Source organism: Saimiri boliviensis, chromosome 2, assembly GCF_048565385.1.
Source record: "Saimiri boliviensis isolate mSaiBol1 chromosome 2, mSaiBol1.pri, whole genome shotgun sequence".
NCBI lineage: Eukaryota > Metazoa > Chordata > Mammalia > Primates > Cebidae > Saimiri > Saimiri boliviensis.
Window position 1 is genome coordinate 240,763,498 of NC_133450.1, and position 23,989 is coordinate 240,787,486.

Below are 23,989 nucleotides of genomic sequence, written 5' to 3' on the forward strand. Positions count from 1 at the left end.
CCAGGCTGGAGTGCAATGGCGCGATCTCAGCTCACCACAACCTCCGCCTCCTGGATTCAGGCAATTCTCCTGCCTCAGCCTCCCGAGTAGCTGGGATTACAGGCATGCGCCACCATGTCCAGCTAATTTTTTGTATTTTTAGTCTCTATGGGGTTTCACCATGTTGACCAGGATGGTCTCGATCTCTTGACCTCATGATCCACCCGCCTCGGCCTCCCAAAGTGCTGGGATTACAGGCTTGAGCCACCGCGCCTGGCCCAATTTTTGTATTTTTAGTAGGCATGGGGTTTCACCATGTTGGCGGGCTGGTCTAGAACTCCTGGCCTCAAGTGAGCCACCTGCTTTGGCCTCCCAAAATGTTGGGATTACAGGCATGAGCCACCATGCCCGGCCACCTCTGTGATACTTTTATTCAGAAAACATTTCCTCGGCAGATCGAGTCACTGGCTCAGTCAAAACTGCCCTCCCTGCCGCTGCATGATCAGCCCGACTGCTACTGACTCCTTTTCTGGCAGCGGGGGAAGCAGGGAGTAGGGGAGGAACGTGGCGGAAGGGAGCTAACCTAGAGGCTCCCAGCTCGCTCCGCTCAGCCCATGTCTTGGCCGTTTCAGCTGTAAGAAAGGGGAAGGCTGGGGAAGGCTTTGTCGGACAGGGTTGTATGATGGTTTCCCAAATCCCTGCAGCCCCGTTTGCTGCCTTACCCATCCCCAGAGAGCGGCAGATTGGGAGCTGATCTGGAAGGGGGCCAGGTGGTATGGAAAGGCTCCACTTGGTGTCATCACCTCGGGTTCATAGCTGCCTCCTGGAAACACCTTCCAAGGCAGGACGGGCTTCCGACTCTGCTGGACTCTCCTGGAGTCTTTCTAGAACTTCAGGCCGGGGGTTGCAGCCACTGCATTCTCTAGGGCTCAGGACTGTCTCGCCAGGACCGGAGCTCCACACCTGCTACTGAGTCTAGGCAGGGGACCCCGACTTCTCTAGGTGGTGATTGGAATATAGAGTGAATGCTCTTGTTTCTCTGTCCTTCAGGGCCTTTGAGGAATGATGACTGATCATCAGGCAGACATTTATTATTTCTTTTTTTTTTTTTTTGAGATGGAGTTTCACTCTTGTTACCCAGGCTGGAGTGCAATGGTGCAATCTCGGCTCACCGCAACCTCCGCCTCCTGGGTTCAGGCAATTCTCCTGCCTCAGCCTCCTGAGTAGCTGGGATTACAGGCACGCGCCACCATGCCCAGCTAATGTTTTGTATTTTTAGTAGAGACGGGGTTTTACCATGTTGACCAGGATGGTCTCGATCTCTTGACGTCGTGATCCACCCACCTCGGCCCCCCCCAAAGTGCTGGGGTTACAGGCTTGAGTCACCGCGCCCGGCGGATATTTATTATTTCTAAGGGGGTTTCTAAAAGCTTATGGAGAAAGTAAACTGCATGTGCTCTTCAGCTAATCAGCTCCTCGGGCATGCCCCTGAGGGCTTCTTTCCTCTGTCAGAATCACAGAAGCCTTGCTGCTTGTGGCTTTCATTGACCCGTGGAAATGTGTTACCTCAGGGACATCTGAACCTTTCTCAGGGTCCCTGAGCGGTGATGCGGGAGGCTGGCTGGAGCCTGCGTCTGGCCCTGACCTCGCTCACTGTGGCCGTGCAACCCCGACAGGAGTGACAGGGGCGGTGTGAGCAGCACAGGGTGCGGCCAGCTTAGCTCAGAGGAGACCCAGGGACATGGCGCAGGCCGGACATCGTTGCCGTCAGTGTGGCAGCGCTGTTGGCTGGCAGCTGGGGATTTATCCTCTTGACCCATTGTTTCCACCTTAGGATCTTTTTCCTGGGCTTTTTGGAAGGTTTTCGTAGGGCCTGGGTTAATCAGGAGAAGCCTCCCTGCAAGGCTTCTTAGCACAGTTACAACGTACATGACATTGAGCTGGAGGGGCCCACCGTCATCTATCTTCATGTGTCTTTTATGCTTCAAAGACAGCTGGGGGATAGCTGGAGAAGGGTCCTTCCTGCTAGAAGAGGGGAGGGACCCTTCGGGGGTGGGGGATAAAGAGAAGAGGCGTTCCCAAGAAAGGGGCACGAACCAGCTTAACACGTCTGTCACCACCCAGTGGTGTCATGGAAACCTGAAGCAGACAGAGCCCACTGCCTGCCTGTCATGGTTTGGTGGACACAGGTGGCTTCGTCCGTGCAGGTGCTAAGGGCCCCGTGTGGTCTGGTGGATGCAGATCACCCTGTCTGTGCAGGCAGTGAGGGTCCCGCGTGGCTTGGCGGATGCAGACGGCCCTGTCTGTGCAGGTGCGGAGGGCCCTGTGCCATGCATCCTTGCAGAGGGCTGTGTGGCCCCACAAGTCTCCCATTGGGAACAGGGTGTACCACTTCTGTGGCCCTCGGCTTCTCCGTGTTGGTTCCTTGGTGTGCCAGGGGTAGGAGCCATCTGAGACTCTGGGAGTGGCAGTGGGGAGGGCTGGCTGGTGGTCCTGGTTTGCCAAGTGTCCCCCCGGACACCACGACCGTAACCTCTCGTAGGCCAGGATATGATCTAGGGCAACAGAAGTTGCTCCTCACTTTAATCTGGCCGACTGCTGAGTCTGCAATTTTGGAAAATGCAGTCCAGAGCAACAGGAAATAGCCTACTTTCATTTGATCTCACGAAACAAGTCATGGTGCCCCTGTGTTTGGGACACAGTTATGGGATAACTTGTCTCTCCCTGGCTTGCGGGGCTAGCTCAGGAGTGCCACAAATCGGAGCCAGCCTTACAAGGACTCCCGCAACGCCCCCCATCTCCTCTTTCTGGATTTAGATGCTTCCTGGATCCAGACATCACGGGAAAAATACCTCAAGCTTTACAAAATTACTTGTATAAATGCGCACAAAGTACCCACTCCCCTCCATTTGGAAATATGGGAAAAATGAGCTTACTGTTTCCTTTGGCTAAATTGCTAACATACAGCTCTTCTCTGGAGTCGTTACTAGCTAACTTATTTGGGCTCCTTTAGGGCTTTTTCATTTCCTCCTTTTTTTTTTTTTGAGACGGAGTTTTCTCTCTTGTTGCCCAGCTGGAGTGCAGTGGCGCGATCTGGGCTCACTGCAACCTCTGCCTCCTGGGTTCAAGGGATTCTTCTGCCTCAGCTTCCCAAGTAGCTGGGATTACAGGCGTGCACAAGCATGACTGGCTAAATTTTATATATTTAGTAGAGACGGGGTCTCACCATGTTGGTCAGGCTGGTCTCGAACTCCTGACCTCAGGTGATCCACCTGCCTCAACCTCCCAAAGTGCTGGGATTACAGGCATGAGCCACTGTGCCGGTCTGTTTCCTCCCATTCTTATGAAAAACATTCAAAATACCATTCAGCTTGAATGCTTCCTTTGCAGTGAGATCTTCCTGACCGTCTAAATTAACCATCTCTCTTCTCATCTCCCTCTCCCGTCATCTTGTTTGTGTTTTATGACAGTGAGCACCTGCCACTATCTGACATACCTTTTTTCATTCCAAAACATTTCGTTATGTGTTTCTTGTTTGTTTCACCCCAATAGAATATACGCTGTATGAGGGTGGGGTCTTATCTACTGGGTTCCGCACTATAACCCCAGCACCTGGAACGGCTCCCCATGCACAGCAGGTCCCCAGAGAATATTTGTGGAATAAATGAGCACTCAGACAGCTGTCTAGGAAACTTTTGAATAAAAGAGACCATGGCCTGAGTGTTCCTGAGGAAAGTACCTGAGCAGATGGGACTTGGGCCAAAGCGTGATAGAGGCTTTTCCTTCTGTACCTGTCTCAGTCCCTCATCCGTGCCCAGTGCCTTTGGCCCCTCTGCCCAGCCCCCACCCCGGCCCCTGAGCTGTCCCCATCGGGCTGCGCCCATTAGTGCTAAGCCTTTTCTGTTTGTCATCTCATGCGATGACATGGGGACGGACCGCACTTCCCTCTTTGGACACATGCAAAAGGGAGGGAGACTCAGAGGAGGCCGGGGGGGGTGCCCGGGAGCTGAGGCCCAGCCTGGCCTCTGCCTTGAAGCCCTCCTTCTCTTCCATTGATGCTGTTTGTCCCCTGGAATCAGAAGTGACTTCGACAGTGGAACTCTCAGGCTGGGAAGGAGAGAGCGCTGCTGCTACTGGGGCCCCTGAGGAGCTGCATTTGGCTGGTGGGCCCTGCCAAGTCCCTCCGGCCTCCCGGGTTTTGGCCGCCTTCTTCCTCCATGAGCCCTGACCTTAGCATTGGGGTCAGAAAAAGAGTATGTGGAAATGGAATTGAAAACCCAGAGACACAGGGTCCAGTTCCAAGCTCCTGTGACGTCTTGGGCTTTCACTCATGAAACAGGAGTGATGGGTGAAGAGCGAAGCAGCGGGAGGAGGGCTGGTGGGATGAGGCGCGGTGTGCAGGCTGGAAAGGGAATGATGCCAGGAGTGGTGGAGACGCGCTGACAGGTGGGCCCGAGGAGACAGCTGGAGCTAGCGCCTGAGACTGTCACGTGGGTCTGGACGAGGTAGGCGGGTTTGGATGGTTTGTAGGGGCAGCTTAGTTTTGCCCAGCCAGACACAGCAAGTTATGTTTTGGGAAAATGCAGGAGATGAAGCAGTCACAGCCACTGACGCAGGGACCATCAGCTCCCAGGCGAGCGCCCTTACCACCCACTTTCAGCCGCTTGCTGGTGTCTTCCAAGTCCCATCTTTTTTCCCTTTCCCACGTTTGGGCTCTTCTTGCCTTGCTCGGTGCATGCCTCCTTCCTTTGAGACATCTCCCTCTTTTCTGTGTTCAGGGCAACCCCAGGCTATGCCGCTTCTCTAAGTCGGACAAGCTAGGCTGCGTTTGGACAAGCCACTTGGATTCTGTGAGTTCTACAGTTACTGAGTTGCAGGTAGCTTAAAAATAGTGAAAACTGGCCCAGGCGCAGTGGCTCACACCTGTGTTCCCAGCTCTTTGGGAGGCTGAGGCATGTGGATCATGAGGTCAGGAGTTCGAGACCAGCCTGGCCAACATGATCAAACGCTGTCTCTACTAAAAATACAAAAATTAGCCAGCCATGGTGGCGCAATTTTGTAATGCCAGCTACTCAGGAGGCTGAGGCAGGAGAATTGCCTGAACCTGGGAGGCAGTGGTTGCAGTGAGCTGAAATCTCGCCATTGCACTCCAGCCTGGGTGACAGAGCAAGACTTTGTCAAAAAAAAAAGAAAAAAAGAAAAGTGAAAACTCCAGGATCCCTGCAACTTCCATGCCCTAGGACTCCTGCCAGGGGCCCAGGGTGTCACCAAAAGAGCCCTGGCCTGGGAGTCAGAGGCAGCGTCTCCCCTCCACCCTGCCTTTGTGGGGAGGCCCACAGGAGTCTTGGGGTCTGAGTTTTCTCCTCTATAAAATAAGGTGGTGGGAACAGTTGATTCTTTGTTTCTTTTGGGTTTTTTTTTTTTACTTATAAAGCCATAAACGTCCTTGGCTTGGCTCACAGCTCGGGTTCCCCTGACCCAGGCTTCCTTGGTTGCTGAGTCTCTTAACTGATCCATTTATCCGCTGCATTTTGGGGGTCCACATTGGTTCTTTGTGGGCAAAACCAGAAACACCCTCAAACTTTTTATGTAGAGAGCACTAATATACATACCGCAATAAACAGATTAAAACAATTTCTTGGGGGCATATGGTGAGGAAAAAATGTTCTAAAAAGCTTCCAAGGGGAACCATAATGAAAACAAAGTCAAGAAACACTGATTTAACACAAAGGTGTGCAGGCACCATGACAGGTTCGAGGTAAAGAGGCAGATGGTAGCGTCTCCTCCTCTCAAGGGTCTGTCCGGAGGCACCGCCGCCCTTCCTGCTCGCTCTCCCAGGCCATGTGTCCTCCTTCCTTCCAATCTTTCTAAAAAATACTTTTTTTTTTTTTTGAGACGGAGTTTCGCTCTTGTTACCCAGGCTGGAGTGCAATGGCGCGATCTCGGCTCACCGCAACCTCCGCCTCCTGGGTTCAGGCAATTCTCCTGCCTCAGCCTCCTGAGTAGCTGGGATTACAGGCACGCGCCACCATGCCCAGCTAATTTTTAGCATTTTTAGTAGAGACGGGGTTTCACCATGTTGACCAGGTTGGTCTCGATCACTCGACCTCGTGATCCACCCGCCTTGGCCTCCCAAAGTGCTGGGATGACAGGCTTGAGCCACCGTGCCCGGCCCTTAAAAAATACTTTAGGTTCAAACATGTGCAGCAGGTTCAGGTTTGTTACATAGGTACACATGTGACATGGGGGTTTGCTGCACCCATCATCTACGTTAGGTATTCGTCCTAATGCTCTCCCTCCCCTAGCTCCCCACCTCCTGAAAGGCTGGGTGTATGATGTTCCCCTCCCTGCGTCCCTGTGTTCTCATCATTCAACTCCCACTCATGAGTGAGAACGTACGGTGCTTGGTTTTCTGTTCCTGCATTAGTTCGCAGAGAATGATGGTTTCCAGCTTCATCCATGTTCCTGCAAAGGGCATGAACCCTTTCTTCTCCATCTTAACAAACACTCACGTTTGGTGGGTTCATGGGCACATCTACACATCCCTGTGGTCACGTCTTATTTTTTGTGGCTTTTGTCCCCGGTAGCTATGGTATTGCTGGCTCTACCAACGTGACGGGTGATCAGGTGAAGAAGCTGGATGTCCTCTCCAACGATCTGGTCATGAACATGTTAAAGTCATCCTTTGCCACGTGTGTTCTCGTGTCAGAAGAAGATAAACATGCCGTAATAGTGGAACCGGAGAAAAGGGTGGGTCTGCGCTTCCCCCGTCAAGGGCTTGAATGTCACTGGTTTTCTTCCCAGCGTCACAACTGCCTCCACGTGCTTCGCTGAGCTGGGTTTCTGGGAGTCCCACAGGTCCCTCCTGCGGTCTTTCCGCAGCTCCTCCTCACTGCTGCCAGCTCTTGAATCCTCCCTGCGCCACTGTGCAGATGACTGCCGGGGCCCACACTGCCTCCTCTCCAGTGGACGCCCATGGACTCATCTCCATTTCTAACTTTTCATTGCCGTGTTTAAGGATCTCCAAGCCCTGGCTTCTCTTGGCTACCTCTTTTACTACAACTCCATCCACCAAATTCCTGACCTTCACACTGAACCGCCTGTTGACCTAGACTGCTTGGAAATTCCACCCTGATGTACGCATTGGAGTCCCTACTGGTCTGTCTCTGCTGCTGCTGCTTTTTATTTTTTTATTTTTATTTTTTTGAGATAGTGTTTTCCCTCTTGTTGCCCAGTATGGAGCACAGTGACGTGATCTCAGTTCACTGCAACCTCTGCTTCCTGGGTTCAAGTGATTCTCCTGCCTCAGCCTCCCGAGTAGCTGGGATTTCAGGTGCCCACTACCACACCTGGCTAATTCTTATATTTTTAGTAGAGACAAGGTTTCACCATATTGGCCAGGCTGGTCTTGAACTGACGTCAAGTGAGTCACCTGCCTGAGCCTCCCAAAGTGCTGGGATTACAGGTGTGAGCTACCACGCCTGGGCTTGTCTCTGCTTCTTGAGAGCAGGAAATGGATTTTATTTGTTTCTGTGTTCCAGCGTCTAGCGTGATGCCTGGCACATTGGAGGGCCCAATAGCAAATGACTGTTGAAAAAGATTGTTAAATGAAAGACCGTGTCCAGCTTTTATAAAACAATTATAATTAAAAAAACAAAACTTCTGAGATTAGAAGTGCAATTATTATTATTATTATTATTATTATTTTTTTTTTTTTGAGACGGAGTTTTGCTCTTGTTACCCGGGCTGGAGTGCAATGGCGCGATCTCGGCTCACCGCAACCTCCGCCTCCTGGGTTCAGGCAATTCTCCTGCCTCAGCCTCCTGAGTAGCTGGGATTACAGGCACGAACCACCATGCCCAGCTGATTTTTTTTTGTATTTTTAGTAGAGACAGGGTTTCACCATGTTGACCAGGATGGTCTCGATCTCTTGACCTCGTGATCCACCCGCCTGGATCTCCCAAAGTGCTGGGATTACAGGTGTGAGCCACCGCGCCCGGCTAGAAGTGCAATTATATGGAGTTCTGTCTTTCCCAGTTTGAGAGGAACTGGGAAAGTCAAGGAGTAGAGGTAGAAAAAAACAATGAGATGATGAAGAGGCTGCCTGTCCTAACCCTATTAAGAGGGCAGGAGCCACATCCGATGAACTTGTTTTTCATCATTCCTAAAATAGCGTTACATACCAGAGTCGAAGTTCATGTTTTTCTCTGCTGGGCCATTCAAGGTCTTTGGCAGCTTTAGGCATATGGGTTAGATTTGTTGTTTAATATCCTCCGCTGCTCACACCAGACTTCTCTGCCTACCATGGGCCTTCATGACAGGCAGGTTCCCATGTTCCAGGTTCCAGATCCTCCTGCATTAGTGAGGGTGGTCTGTTAAGAGCAAGCGGATGGGGAATCACGTGAATCTGGTACAGACGTTTAAAAACCACATTTGAAAGTGGCTAATTTGGAGATGGAAAATTCCCAGTGGTGTGCTGGTAAACTGTGTCTCAAAGCAAACAAACATACCTCTGATATGTCCACTTGCCTCTGTCAATGGTGTGAATACTCTCCCATCGTTGATTTTAAGCTGCCACGGTGACATCACTGAAGGCAGAGTTGGGAAGAAGTGTGCATGGTTAGTGCCTGAGAGCCGATGCCAGCTTACTCCTGCACGCCACTGAAAATCCCACTCAGAACAGGAGTCTGCAGTCACCCCACTATCACAGACAGTCATCTCCTTGGGGACTCATGCTAGAGATTTGTTTTGCTTAGAACAGGCTGGTAGTGAGCTCCTGGGCTCAACCAATCCTCCCTTCTTAGCCTCCCAAAGTGCTAGGATTGGGTGTGAGCCACTGTGCCCAGCCAGGGTATTTTTGAAAACTCTATGCAACCCAACGTCAAGGGGCATCTATCAGACCTGCACGGGAAGTTTCTTGTCGATCTCAACTCCAGCAAATTCTCTGCTTCACCTGAGGAATTATTTTTCCCCTCAGGAATAAAGGAAAATCAGTGACTAACTTTTCTTTTCTTTCTTTCTTTCTTTTTTTTTTTTTTTGGCTGCCAGGAAACTCAATGCAAAATTATGATTCGACTGTATCAACAGTGTAGGAAATCATGACTTGTCTGTATTCCATTACCTTCCTCTGCACGCCCTAAGTGGTGTTTTCTCTGTTTAATGTGTGTGTGTGTGTGTGTGTGTGTGTGTGTGCACTCTATGCCATTTCATACCTTCCATAACACAATACAAATAAATATAAATATGACCCACAGTTTTTGAACTTTCCCCTAAATGCCCATTCATCCTCCCTAATTATACTCCCTTCGTGTATCCTGCTATAACATCTGAAGGCTGCATTTCTTTTTTCTGTGCTCAGGGTAAATATGTGGTCTGTTTTGATCCCCTTGATGGATCTTCCAACATCGATTGCCTTGTGTCCATTGGAACCATTTTTGGCATCTATAGAAAGGTAAGATGTGATATCCCAAGCACTTGGCTTGGGGCCGAAAGTTAAGATCGAGCATCCAGTCCTATTTCAGTGCAGCACAGCAGGCAGAGTGGAGATCATGGAACTCTGTGAGGCTTACGTAGACCCGTGTCTCAAGTTCTGAGCTTCAGCACTGATCGCACGATGAAGACCCATTAGGTTGTTGAAAGAGAATGTAGGGTAAAATATGTGTGGGAAGAGAAGGATATTTCACTCTTCTAACTATATTTTACCTTTTATGATAGAAAATGAGATTATGAAAAAGCAGGCAGTATGGGGTCAGTATAGTGACAATACGATGTGAACTGATGGTTGAGTGTATATGATAACAATAGAGATTACGTCAAAACTGTCCTTTGAGTCCCCCAATGAATGGTCTATCAGCTATGAGCCCTGGGCTGAGTCCAGCCTGTGGCCTCATGTGTACAGCCTGTGAACAAAAAGGATAACCATTTTGCGTTTTTTTTGGTTTTTTTTTTTGAGACGGAGTTTCGCTCTTGTTACCCAGGCTGGAGTGCAATGGCGTGATCTCGGCTCACCGCAACCTCCGCCTCCTGGGTTCAGGCAATTCTCCTGCCTCAGCCTCCTGAGTAGCTGGGATTACAGGCACGCACCACCATGCCCAGCTAATTTTTTTGTATTTTTAGTAGAGACGGGGTTTCACCGTGCTGACCAGGATGGTCTCAATCTCTTGACCTCGTGATCCACCCGCCTCGGCCTCCCAAAGTGCTGGGATTACAGGCTTGAGCCACCGCGCCTGGCCTACCATTTTGCATTTTAAAACAGTGAAAAAAAAAAAAAAAAACCCTAAAGAACAATGCTTCATAATCCATTTTAAATTTTACTCTTCATGAATGAAGCTTTAATTGGCACATGGTCACACTCAATTTGTTCACATATTGCCTTCGGCTGATTTTCCACCACACTGCCAAAGTTGCGTAGTTACGATAGAGACTGGCCCGTAAAACTTAAGACGTTTACTATCTGTCCCTCCGTAAAAACGTTTCTGAGCCTTGTTCTAAGTTGTAGAAAGCACACTGTACAGGATGAGAACCCAGCCCTGCCGAGAGAGAGAGAGAGAGAGAGAGAGAGAGAGAGAGAGAGAGAGAGAGGGGAGGGTGTGGGGGGAGTGGGGGAGAGGGCGCTCAATTATACAAATAAGCAAAAAATAAAATGAAAACCCATTTGCCCATCAGGAAACATGATAAAATCCAAGGTAAGTCCTCTTAGCTTTAGCTCTTGTTTTATTTTAACAGCTTTTGAGGGTACAAGCCGTTTTTGGTGACATGAATGAATTGTGTAGTGATGAAGTCTGAAATTTCAGTTTACATCTCAGGGAATAGTATAAATTGTATCCAATATGTAGGTTTTTTTAGCCCTTACCACCCCCCCACCACCACCCCCTTCTAAGTCTTCCAAGTCTGGTATACCATTCTCTATTCAGCTCTTGTTTATTTCAGAAATAAAACCTCACAGGCTGGAACCAGTGAAGCAGTTTTTGTTCATCTGAACTCTGTTCCAGGACACAAAGGCCTGTTAACTTAAGAACTGAGACCCAGATTTGCACTTTATCTCTAAACGTGACTTATTGTCTGGTATTATACATAATTTCCTTTCAAATATGTGGAAAGTAGACCCCCCCCCCTCCCATGGCACAGTTATCTTTGGTCATTAGAGTGTATTCTGCTTTTATCTTGGGTAAGGGGCAGATGCACATCAAAACCGGTCTGAGGAATAGAAGATTTCAATTCTCATACCAGAAAGGCAAAAAGGCAACAATTCATCCCTTTTCCAAGTCTTGCCAAGGAACATACCGTTTCTGTTGTGGAGGTGCAGAAATGCAATTTGCCTTGCAAAGTATCAAATCCACAGCATTGAAAGAGAAGCTTGTAGCAAAATGCTTCCCTGCAGAGGAAGACCTCAGGCTAATGAGTTAACCACAACTAAAGCAGTGTTGATGTTTGCTAACCCCATTCTCCATCTCAGTCCCCCCAAATAATACTCTTTTAAGGAAAAAAAAAAACCTGGGAAATTGAGAGACATTGGCTATCAACTAGAAAAAAATCAAACCAGCTTGCAACAGCAGCTGGAATTACAAATGTTAGAATTATCCACAATAAGTCTCGGCTCTCTTCTCAATAAACCAGAAGTGGCTTTATTAAAAGACAGTGAGTGATGATGAGTCTGACCCAGAGCTCTAAGTCATTTCTGGTTTTGGAAACCTTACTGATTGCTTGAAACAATTAAAACCAGTTGAGGGTCATGAAGCATAGACATCAACATCTATAATGCTTCCAAGCGGATTTTTCCTGCTTTCTGCAGAGGTGATGGTTGGCTAGCCTCCTCCGCCTCCGCCGCAGCCTCCGCCTCCGCTGCCACCTCCGCCGCCTCCTCCTCCTCCTCCGCCTCCTTTTCCTCCTTCTCCTCCTTCGTTTTCTTCCTCCTCTTTTTCCTTTTTCTTTCTTTTTTTTCTTTGGAGACACGGCCTTGCTATGTTGCCCAGGCTGGAGTGCAGTGGCACCATCATGGCTCACTACAGCCTCACCCTCCCGGGCTTAAGCCGTCCTCCCACTTCAGCCTCCTGAGTAGCTGGGACTACAGGTGTGCACCACCACACCTGGCTGATTTTTGTATTTTCTGTAGAGATGGGGAGGATGGTTCATCACTATGTTACCCAGGCTGGTCTTGAACTCCTGGGCTCAAGCGATCCTCCCGCCTCGGCTTCCCAAAGTGCTGGGATTACAGGTGTGAGCCACAGTGCCTGGCCCCACCAGTGTCAGGGTGGACACATCCTGACAGGGCAAATTCTCCCGCGATGCTGGGTAACCATCATGGTTTGTCCAAGTATTGAGTTGAAATCTGTTTGTTTTGCTCATTTGGCTTTTTAGAGCATAAGAAAATAAGATTCTTTGACATGTTTGGAAACAGCTTTCCTGACCTCGCCATAATCCCACCACTCCCACTGTTTTTTTCCTTTAAGCTGAACGTCTTTGGCAGGAGATGGGTTTGAGACCTTTCTCTAGCCTGATCACCCTCTGCTGGACATACTCTAAATTGCAACATACTTTACAAATACCCAGCCCCCACCACAAAAGCAGAGTTTCAGAAAAGGGGGGTTTGGTTTCCCCTCAGAAAAGACCACTGTAGACATGACAGTCTCCCTCACGCAGGTCCCCCATTTATGTGCCTCCTCCTCCCTATGCGATGACATGGAATAAAACAGAACCAGTGCCTGCAGCCGGTGGTGGCCTCCGATAGGCGGGGAAAGGAAGGATCCAGAGTTTTCTAATTTTGCCAAATGCCCCATTCTCATCCCTTGGAGGAAAGGCATGCATTGCTGAGCGTTTGGAGTAGGGACTTCGAAAGGGGCTGGGCTAGAAAAGAATTCCTCCAAATTCATGGCTCGGTGGGATTATTTTCTCTTTGTTTTGAGAATGTGTGTGATAGACAAGTGTGACTGGTATTTTTTGTTGTTGTTGAGATGGAGTCTCACTCTGTAGCCCAGGCTGGCGTGCAGTGGCGCGATCTCAGCTTACTGCAACCTCTGCCTCCTGGGTCCCGGTTCAAGCAGTTCTCCTACCTCAGCCTCCCAAGGGGATTACAGTCACAAGCCACCATGCCCAGCTAATTTTTGTATTGTTTTAGTAGAGACAGGGTTTCACGATCTTGGGCAGTCTGGTCTTGAACTCCTGACCTCGTGATCTGCCTGCCTCATCCTCCCAAAGTGCTGGGATTACAGGCGTGAGCCACTGCGCCCGGCCAACTACTATTTTTTATTCCATGTGAAGAAGTGTAAGTGTAGAGCAGGCGTCCCCAGACTTTTTACACAGGGGGCAGTTCACTGTCCCTCAGACTGTTGGAGGGCTGCCACACACTGTGCTTCTCTCACTGACCACCAATGAAAGAGGTGCCCCTTCCTGAAGTGCGGCGGGGCCGGATAAATGGCCTCAGGGGGCCGCATGCCGCCCGCGGGCCGTAGTTTGGGGACGCCTGGTGTAGAGCGTTTGGTGACCGTATGTCAGGGAAAGGCTGTTTACTTTTGCCCCTTTGCCATAGGCAGACATGGATGGTTTTGGGCGAGGTGAATCTCTGGGTGAGGGGGTCTTTCTTGGCAGGGAACTGGTTACTTGAAGCCTGCAGTGGAAGGAGAGGAGAGTTAGAATCCTGAGTCCTCCCACTGTGTCCCTGGCTTCAAGGGAAGCTGGTGATTGTTAAAATGAGCCTCTGACAGGCGGCGCACGTTGACAAAGGCCATTAATTGCCCTTTTCAAGGTTGTGCATTGGCAAAATTTGGAATTAGGGAAAACTCAAAAGTTTTGATCCTGTATTTAGTCTGTGTTTAGCTTCACTGCAGTATCTGGTGAATATAAACCGAACTGAATCAAATAACCCAGTGCAAGCAGTTAACCAATCAGCTCCCCAGGTGAAAACCAGGAGGGGCAAGGACCGGGTGGAAGAGGGGGAGAAATGGGTTTGTAGTTTTCTCATTGACATGAGTAGTTCTAACACTTGAGTGTGAAGGTCACCCCGGTGCTCAGTGCAATGCAGGTTCTCTGGTCTCGCCATGGAAAGTCTGACAGTGTGTCCAGGCTGTGGTCCCAGAATATGCATTTCTTTTCTTTTTCTTAAAGAGGCAGGTTCTCATTCTGCCACCCAGGCATGTGCAGTGGCATGATCATGGCTCACTGCAGCCTCGACCTCCCAGGCTCATGCGATCTTCCCACCTCCGCCTCCTTGGTAGCCACGGGCACATGCCACCATGCCCGGCTTATTTAAAAAAATTTTTTTTTGTAAAGATGGTGTCTCCCTGTGTTGCACAGGCTGGTCTCAAACTCCTGGCCTCAAGTGATCCTCCTACCTCAGCCTCCCAAAGTGCCGGGATTATGGGGGTGAGCCACGGCACCCACCTGTGAATGTGCATTTTTAGGAAGCATCCCAGGTGATTCTAATGCAGGTGGTCTTTGGGCTGCATTTGAAAGTTCTGGGAAGAAATTACCTGGAATGTTTTGCTGGGGTGACAGTTCTCTCTTCCGCTGCACGATACAGATGCTCCTGCTTATGCTCAGCTGCTGGAGTCTGGGAAAAAATAAGTGAAGTTTGGGCAATTGCGCATTTTTATTTCTGTTTAATTCAAGCAGAGGGTGTCCAAGCTGAAAGGTTTGGGGCCATTTTGATAACCAAACAGGTGCATCCAGTGTCAATAAAGATCATTCATAGTAAGAGATCAGTGGTTGGGAGCCGCCTCTTTAAGGGCTCCCTTCCCTAGCGTTAGAAAAACTCTGGGCCACGTGACCCAGTGGGCTGTGTTTTTAACGAAGAAGAAATGGGTTACAGCGCATGTCATGTTCTAAGCGTGGCTAGTATTTTGGTAACGTTTTGGGGTGCGTGTGTGTGTGTGTGTGTACGTGCGCATGTGTGCGAGCACTGGGTTGTGATGTAATCTGTGCTCCTTCCTGTGCCTCACGGTTAAAACAGTGGACAGCATCTGCTCTACCCCGTAGTGACTCTGGGGAGATATTCAGAGTTCCCGCATTTCTGAGAATTTCCCTGACGTGTGAGTGACACAGACCACACGCTCAGCGGGGTATGGGCCGAAGCAGCAAGAGCTTGCAAAACCGATTTCCTCCCCAGACTGCCTGCCCTGCAGCCCAGTGTTAATTTGTTTAAAGAAAGATGGAGTAGGTAGGTGAAAGAGATGGATGCCCGTAATAAGATTAAATTAGTGGGAGCTGGCGAGAAGGCATGCTTGTTTTTGGAAGTGACAGTGGAGAGATGAGGGAATATCACATTAGAAAAATTGGAGGAGGGCCCTGATTGGAAAGAGGGATCCAGATGCAGGAAATTGGGGTTCTGGTGGGAAGGCTGCCATGGTAATCTAATCAGGATATTGCCGACGTGTGTGGGAAGGCCCCTCTGGGAAGATGCTCTATTTCATTAGAAGAGCACCTTGAAGACTCCTGTTCTCTCTCCCCCTTTCTCTTTCTTTCTTTCATTAAAAAAAAAAAAAAGACTTTGAACCTGATGCAATATTGGTATGAGATCATGGAGATCCTGGGATGGGAATAAGAAAGAAAAAAAAAAAAAAAAAAAAGAAAGAAGAGCACGTTGATAATGCCTCCTGTGAACGGTTGAATTTAAAAAAGAATCACAAAACAAAACAAAAACATTCTCTGATTTCTTTCTTGCTCTAGCAATCAACTGATGAGCCTTCCGAGAAGGACGCTCTGCAGCCAGGCCGGAACCTGGTGGCGGCTGGCTACGCGCTGTATGGCAGTGCCACCATGCTGGTCCTCGCCATGGACTGTGGGGTCAACTGCTTCATGCTGGACCCGGTGAGAGATCTCCCAGGAAGCTGCGGGCAAACGAATGCTATGTGTGGGGCCTGGCGGGGGTATGTGGAGGTGGGAGGGACAGAGATGATGTTGTGGGGTGGGAAGCGGGCAGGAGACGGAGACCAGGTCTGCCTCCCGAGCAGACTACAGAGGCGAGAAATGGCATCTCCTCACGAGAGGGGGTCTTCGTTCCCATGTGAATTCCTCAGAGCAGCTGTTACTCAAATGACCCGGGCAGGTCGTACTGATGATGAAATGTGCTGGGGAAGGGGGCGGGGTGCAAGGGTGGGACTGGGGTGAACTGGAGAATTCCAGCAATTACAATTGTGGGGAGAGGCCCTGCCTTGCCAAGGCTTCTAGTGGTTCAAGAAACACTGGATTGTAAAAAACATAAAGTTTCTAGATGTGTACAACACTATGCTGGCCAACTAAAATGCATTTATGGACCGCTTGGGGCTGTAGATATTCTGTTTGGCATCAACTGTATCCATTTCTAGCTTTTCTACTTTATTCACCAAAAGGCTGTTTTCCTGAGATGAATGGGTGTCCCCACTGAAGCAGAAGACAGCATTGTTTCTTCAAAAATAGCTCCCACATTTACTTGTGTACATTTACACAAACCTTCAGTTAACGCTTGCAGGATTTTTTTTTTTTTCTGTCACCCAGGTACAGTGCAATGGTGTGATCTCAGCTGACTGCAACCTCTGCCTCCCAGGTTTAAGTGATTCTTTTGCCTCAGCCTCCCAAGTAGCTGGGACTACAGGCGTGTGCCACCACGCCTGGCTAATTTTTGTATTTTTAGTAGAGATGGGTTTTCGCCGTGTTGGCCAGGATGGTCTCGAACTCCTGACCTCAGGTGATCTGCCCGCCTTGGCCTCCCAAAGTGCTGGGATTACAGGCTTGAGCCGCCGGGCCCGGCCAACATTTCAACTTTTAGGGATGTCGTCCTGTGACATTACTGAACTGTGTATAAAGTGCTTGTTGCTGGCAGAGTGAACCCCAGGAGCACACAGGGAGTGGGGACCCTCTGTGGAGGCCAGGTCTGTGTGTGGCGGGAAGGCTAACTCAACACAGGCTGCCTTTGCCCCAGGCTGTTAGGGAAGTGGACTTTTGCCTCCTTGGAAGCATGGGTGCTTAACAGATAAACAAGGGTAGGGTAGTAGTGCTAGGTAAAGTCTCCAAATGCGGTGACCTGGGTAGGGGTGGGGTGGGGGAGTCAGTGGCAGAACCAGAGCAAAGTTCCACCTGAGCCCAGGATGTGATTTCAGGCACCATTCTATTTGCTGATGGTGCCTCACCAGACCCTGACTGCTTCCCATTCTTCTAGTGCCTTCTGTGTTACCTTTGAGTTGGCAGAAGCAGAAAAAACATTAAGTCTTTTCTTGTTTCCAGATTGCAGATGAGAGTCTCCGTAGGGACGTTTCTGTGTGTTTGAGAGTCTTTACCCTCCTCAGTCCTAAATGTTTGGAAGTGCAAAACCGTGCAGGCCTGCTGGGATTTGATTCCCGCCTTTCTCCTTGCTGTGCCAGATGGGGTGTGGGGGTGGGGGGGTGAGCCTCCCACCAGGGAGATGCTAAGTGCTTCCTCTTGGTTTGGGCTTGCTGCAACGCCAGGCTGACGGTTCCCATTAAAACCACTGTGACAGCTGTACCTGGGTTTCTAGCAGGCATTAACTTCCTGGGAGCGTTTATGTTTCATCTCCATACACAAACTTACCCCCTTTGCACCGTGGACAGTCTGGCTGGCCCCTGTACTCTGCATAGAGCATCTGTTGTGAGATGGCTTTCTTTTCTATACATTTTTTGTTAAAGACAGTTATTTATTTTCGTACCGATGATAAAAGAATATTCCTGTATATTTGTGGTCAAGCATTTTGAAGATACTGAAAAAGACATAAAAGTAAAAAAGAGGAATCACTTCCAATGACACCTTTCAATGGCCACTGTGAATTCTTCCCTCCCTCCCTCCCCGACTGTCTGATTTCAATGTACTCCGTATGAGTAGGAACCAGTTTTTGCTGTGGGAATAAATGGCTACGCAGAGAGGTGTTGATAGGCCCTTTTTCTTTTCAACTCTTGTGTCAACGGTCAAGCCTGTCCTAAATGGGCAGAGCCTGAACCCGTAACAGTCCCCAGTCCGGAGCAGGGAGACTTCTGCAACGCTTTTCCCCCAGATCCAAATCTCCTTTGAAGAACCCCAAGCTTAGAGGCCTAAGCTTAACACTGGGCCGTGTGGGAGGAGGCAGTCAGAAAAGCTTTGGATGCCAACGAGCAAAGGCCAAGAAGTTACCTACGCGGGACTCAAAACTCGGGGTTCTACTTTGTCCTTTTGGGAGAACTTTCATCAAGATAGTAACGTAAAGCCAAGAACATCACTGAACACTTGAGTGTCACTTGGGACTGATCCCACAGTGGCCCGTGTCTCCTGAGAGCCTGCCGCCTGAACCAGCTCTTGTTTTCTGTTGGATGAAGACACATGCATCTTGTCTGGCTTTGGACACCCAGTTCTTACTCTCTTGCAGGCTTTGTGGTTTTACGAGTCTGCTCTCCCTATTTCTGTGTGGTTTCCTCCTTCTTTTACTGAAATCATTTGCAAACAAAGTTGAACGCTCCGTTACCACCCTGATGGGTTCTCCAGCATCCTCTTGCCTCCATTCACCCCATTCAGTTCCAGGAGAATCTGGCAGGTGTCGCGGGGCCCAGGATGAGCTGTGCCGGTGGCCATGACCCCAGCCCAGCGCAGCCCAGCCCGTCGCCTGCCTCATCCAGGCCTGGGGGAGAGGGTGTGCTCCTCATCTCTCCGCCTTTCCTTCCTTGTCTCAAAAGGCCATCGGGGAGTTCATTTTGGTGGACAAGGATGTGAAGATCAAAAAGAAAGGTAAAATCTACAGCCTTAACGAGGGTTACGCCAAGGACTTTGACCCTGCTGTCACTGAGTATGTCCAGAGGAAGAAGTTCCCCCCAGTAAGTGAGGGTCTAGGGAGGGTGGTGCTGGGTCTGGGCATCTGGCACCAGGGGCCATTCTGGAGGCAGGGGCATCCCCCCGAGATGAAAGCCACCCTTGGGATCGAGGGCCTTGGACCTCATGTGGGCATCCTGAGCGGTGTGGAAATCTGTTGGTTGGTGATTTACCCCGGAGGGGAAGGGAAGCAGGGATGGAGTAGATTGGGCTTCTGTCTACACTGAGCCCATGATGAAGTTCTCACCTTAGCACTGGGGACTGGAATTCTTGCCCTGAGACATCAAACGCAGAGTCTCCATTTCAGCCTTTGCTCCTTTCTCCTGGCAGAAGGAAATTAGGATGATAAAGTTAATCAAACATATGAATTCATGGCAATAAAGCATCTTCCCTTCTGGGGTCCATGGTCCCAGATGGCACGAAATGTGGTTGCCCCACCCGAATGCCTGCCAGGTGGTGTCTGCCCCTCACCGGGCCTGCCCGAGGTGCATCTGTCAATCATCTCGAGACTGAGCAGGCCCACTGTGGCGTCTTCCTAAAGAGGCTACAAGCTAGTGAACATGAAGAGAAGAAATGGCTGAGTGTGGAGCTCACTCTATGTGGAATATCGGATTTTGTCCTTTCTTTGTTTAAAAGCCATTGATGGCTGCTGTTTGCTGGACATGAAGCTCCAATGTTGTTTGTAGGATGTTCAGGGAGCCTCAGATCCGCCCCAGGCTCTCTCTCCAGCTTATTCATCTCTCCTTTCACCTTACCCTGGATTCCCCTCCCGCCCCCAGCCTCTGCACTGGCACACCCGCGTCCCGCAGGCTGCTCCTCCAGGTCCATTTCCCTCATTGCTAAGCAGATGCTTTTGCAGTTTCCTGTCCTGTAAAATACACACGGACTCCCAGCCCTGCCCAGTTCTTCAGCTTGGTAACAGACCTTCTCAGCCTTTAAGCTGTTACTAAATGGTATAAATTTAGTAATGCCTGCATCAGCTCCATAGCCAGAATCAACCATACCCTTGTTGGGGCCTCTGTGGGTAATCTGACCTACTGTGAGATGATGAGAGGCTGTCTCCATTTTTCCATTTTCTATTTATTAAGAACAGGATTCTCATCACGTTTTTTTTTTAGCACAGCCCCAAATGCAGCCCTCGTAGGTGCTCTGTGAATGGATGTGGAATCAAAGAAACTTTGGAGACACAAAGAAAATCCTCTTTTTTTATTTTCTGCAACCCTAATTATTGCTGATCTTAACCTTGCAGGATAATTCAGCCCCCTATGGTGCCCGGTACGTGGGCTCCATGGTGGCTGATGTTCACCGCACTCTGGTCTATGGAGGGATATTTCTGTACCCCGCTAACAAGAAGAGCCCCAACGGAAAGGTAAGTGTGTCCCCAGGAGAGGAAGTGAGGAGCAGATTTCACTTGCAGCCCACGTGATTTGGTTTAGGAAGAAGAAAGGTTTTGCTGGCGGTTACGCTCCACGGTAGACCCCTAAGGTTGTCTGTAGCATATTCTCGTGTGGATTAAAGATAAAGCCAGATTATATCAACTAAAGATAAAAATCGTCTCGAGAGCCCTTCCAGTGCTGTGGCAAAAGGGAATTAATGGTCAGGACGGACTAACAGTCCTTAGGGCTTCCAGTGGGTACGTGGCTCGGCTTGGGCAAAATGAATTCCACTCATAAAGTGAAAGGAAACAACCCAGCTTCACTTCCAAGGCAGCAAATCAAATACGTATTCCCAACAGAAGTCTTTGATTGCTTTCAAAAGGTGTAAAACGGAGGTAACTAGTGAGTCAACAGCTCCTACTTGGAAAATGTTACCTTTTAGGGGACGAAAGAGTCTCTGGGGAAACCTAGGGCTTTTAGGTGGCCGTCGCCACCGACCCACTAGTCCAAGCCCACGGTGTTCTCGGCAGCTGTGCCTCCGCACGCTGGCTCAGAGCTGCCCTGGCTTTCCTTCTGCCAGCGTGACAGTGCGCTTCCTTCCCAAGTATTGCGTCCTCCTTATGTTTTCCCTGTGGACAGATGGCTTTTTTTTTTTTTTTTTTTTTTTTTGTGACAGAGTCTTACTCTGTTACCTAGGCTGGAGTGCAGTGGCGTGATCTCAGTTCACTGCAACCTCCGCCTCCCAGGTTCAAGCGATTCTCCTGCTTCAGCCTCCCAAGTAGCTGGGATTACAGGTGCCCACCACCATGCCCAGCTACTTTTTATATTTTTAGTAGAGACGGGGTTTCACCACGTTGTCCTGAACTCCTAACCTCAAGTGATCCACCCGCCTTGGCCTCCCAAAGTACTGGTATTACAGGTGTGAGCCACCACGCCCAACTGCCTTTTTATTTTTATTTTTTTTTAATGCAAGAAAACAGGAACAACAATCCCCTTAAACTCATTGGAAACCTGTGTACTTGGATGTATTCAGGTCTGTCTGCAGCATGTGGCATCCAGAGTGAAGGTGTTTCTATTTACTGAAAACATTACCCAGCTGTAGCTGCCTCGGGCATCTCAACCTGTGTGATTAGCCTTCTTTCCAGAACTTTTCTCTAAAGCCCCCCAAATTGTTCCTGAACACAAATATTGAGGCTCCTGTGGTTTTTTTTTTTTTCCCAGTTTTTCAAAAGTAGCATGACACCTATATAGAAATAGAGTCGGGAAACACCTGCAGAAAGCTGTGGCTCAGTAGGCAGACTGCATGGAAAGGCATACGATACAAAAGTTAATATGCAAAAGTCTATGCCAAGATATGGAATACACTGAATTTCAACCCACAAGCCTTCAGAGAATCGTAAAAGGAATGCATGCCGAGTTGCAAACAATATCACACTGTTTGGACGAGCCAGTCTGCTTTCCAGATGTCTGTAGCCAGACACCACCGTGGATTTATTTAATGCATTTAGAATAGGCGAAGCTCCATCCAACACACACAGTCACTCATTAAGTCCAGTTTCCATGCTATAAAGAGAAGGCAATGCTCGCTTCTGCCAAAACGTCATTCTGTCCAGTATGCAGGTGGTCTGTCTCACATTTGCATCAGGTAATCTATCGCTGGTCCTGGCTTGACACATGGTTGAATTTAACCAAATGGTTAACTGTTTGGCCTCAGCTGCAACCTGAGGTCGGGCAGGGGGGGAGCTTTTACAGCTTCACAGGAAGGAAAAAGAGAGTATCCGTTCCCTTGGAAGCTCCCACCAGCTCTTCGCGTTTCGCTGCAGAAAAGTCTCTTTTTTACGCAATACCTTCTGGTACGAGGAGGCCGCTCTCTGGTCCTGTTTTCCAGCTGAGACTGCTGTATGAATGCAACCCCATGGCCTACGTCATGGAGAAGGCGGGGGGCATGGCCAGCACCGGGAAGGAGGCCGTGTTAGACATCGTTCCCACAGACATCCACCAGAGGGCACCGATAGTCCTGGGGTCCCCCGACGACGTGCTGGAGTTCCTGGAGGGGTGTCGGAAGCACTCTGCGCAGTGAACACCTGCCCTGCCCACGTCCCGGAGGGCGGCCTCCACCCGGCCTCCACCCGGACCGGCTGCCTCGCACAGCAGCAGCCCGACCTGCTGTGCGCCTCACATTCCTAGATGGCAGAAATAAAAGCGTGGCTGCTTTCACCATCAGATGCTGTAGAATGCTTGGCACTCCCTAACCAAAATGCTGTCTCCATAACGCCACTGGGGGCAAGATATGTTTTCAGTGGATGCAGGAGAAATAAACGTATTCCTCCTTTTAAAGAAAGTCTTCATTGCTTTGTGTCAAATGATGACGACGATGACTGCCGACGCGTGTAACATTAGGTAACTCACGTGATCTTGACGACAACCCAGTGAATCAGAAACGCTGAATCATCCATTTTATAGACGACAGAATGGACGAGGAGAGGTGAAGGAACAGGCTCCAGGCTTCTGGCCAGTGAGTGGCAGAGCGGGGACCTGAACGCAGGCAGTCTGGCCACTGCGAGCCAGCATACGGCTTCCCCTGCATGTTGTCGCATTCGGGTCTGGTCCATTGTTCCTCAGCCTTGTTCAGGATTGCAGCTGAGGAACAGCGCAGCCTGAACATGGTGGCTCATGCCCTCCTAGAATGGGGGAGCTCGTGGCTTACTGGTGGTACCTGCGTGTGACCCCTTGGCCTCCCAAGCACGGATGTAACCATCTGGATTGCAAATGAAGGTTTACTTGTTACCAAGTGACGATTTTTCTATAAAAGCACAGCATTTAACTCAGCTCTGAAAGCCTAATACTCCCTACTGTCTGGTTACCATAGATAAAGGGTTCACTACGAGGACAGGGATTCAGGAAATGCAATTTGTTGCAAGCAAGCGGGCTCCTCACTAAACTCTCTATAGACATGGTATCTGCCTCCACTGACCCTGGTCTTCCTGGACCAGAGTCCAAGATTGCGGCAAGCTCTCTCAGGTGCTAGGTAACACCTAAGTGGCCCTCCTCTAGTGCTAGATTTAAAATATATCTATCCATATAATTCCACTTGGGAACTAAAAACAGGTGTCTGGGTCAATCCTGCTCCTTCCCCTCCAAACACTCCCTACTCACACCACACTCTCCCAGCAGGAAACTGTGATTTTCAGCCCTGGATCGCCTTCTGTCTGCTGACCACACCCAACGCCAGTATTTCCCCACTCCAGCTGGGGCTGCCCTCTGGAAAGTCCCCTGATGCACAAAGCACCTTTTGAGTTTTAAACTTTTTGTAACTCAGCTGGCATCTGGTTCTCAAAGCATGGAGGGAGAGACCTGTGGTCTGGGAGCCTTTTCCTGCCTTTTTTTTTTTTTTTTTTTTTTTTTTTTGAGATGGAGTCTCTCTCTGTCCTCTAGCTTGGAATGCGGTGGCCCAATCTTGGCTCACTGCAACCTCTACCTCCCAGGTTCAAGCAGTTCTGTTTTCCTGCCCCAGCCTCCTGAGTAGCTGAGATTACAGGCATGCACCACCACGCCTGACTAATTTTTGTATTTTTAGTAGAGATGGGGTTTCACCATGTTGACCAGGCTGGTCTTGAACTCCTGACCTCAAGTGATCTGCCCGCCTCAGCCCACCAAAGTTCTGGGATTACAGGCATGAGCCAACCCACCTGACCCTTTTCTGCTATTGAGATGGCACCCCACACCCCAGTGCTGTTTCCCTGTAGCATTCTTAGAGGTTCCTAACCTACTTCCCAGTTACGATCATACTTGACCTGAAAGTCACATTCTAAGTCTTGTAAGCAAATCTGCAGAGAAGCTGCTCCACTGTGGTGTGCTTGCTGCTCAGTCCTTTG

General features: G+C 49.6%; 1 protein-coding gene across 2 annotated transcripts in view; it reads left to right on the forward strand.

Moving 5' to 3' along the window:
* FBP1 (fructose-bisphosphatase 1) overlaps positions 1–22,455 on the forward strand; it is a 34,556-nt gene extending 12,101 nt beyond the window's left edge. For both annotated transcript variants that reach the window (XM_010348761.3, XM_074395630.1), the window contains 6 exons: positions 6,567–6,729; positions 9,338–9,430; positions 15,640–15,780; positions 18,606–18,743; positions 19,988–20,107; positions 22,003–22,455. In XM_010348761.3, the coding sequence (XP_010347063.1) occupies positions 6,567–6,729; positions 9,338–9,430; positions 15,640–15,780; positions 18,606–18,743; positions 19,988–20,107; positions 22,003–22,194 (847 nt within the window). In that variant the 3' untranslated portion in view covers positions 22,195–22,455. The remainder of the gene's footprint in view (positions 1–6,566; positions 6,730–9,337; positions 9,431–15,639; positions 15,781–18,605; positions 18,744–19,987; positions 20,108–22,002) is intronic.
* The last annotated feature ends 1,534 nt before the right edge of the window (positions 22,456–23,989 follow it).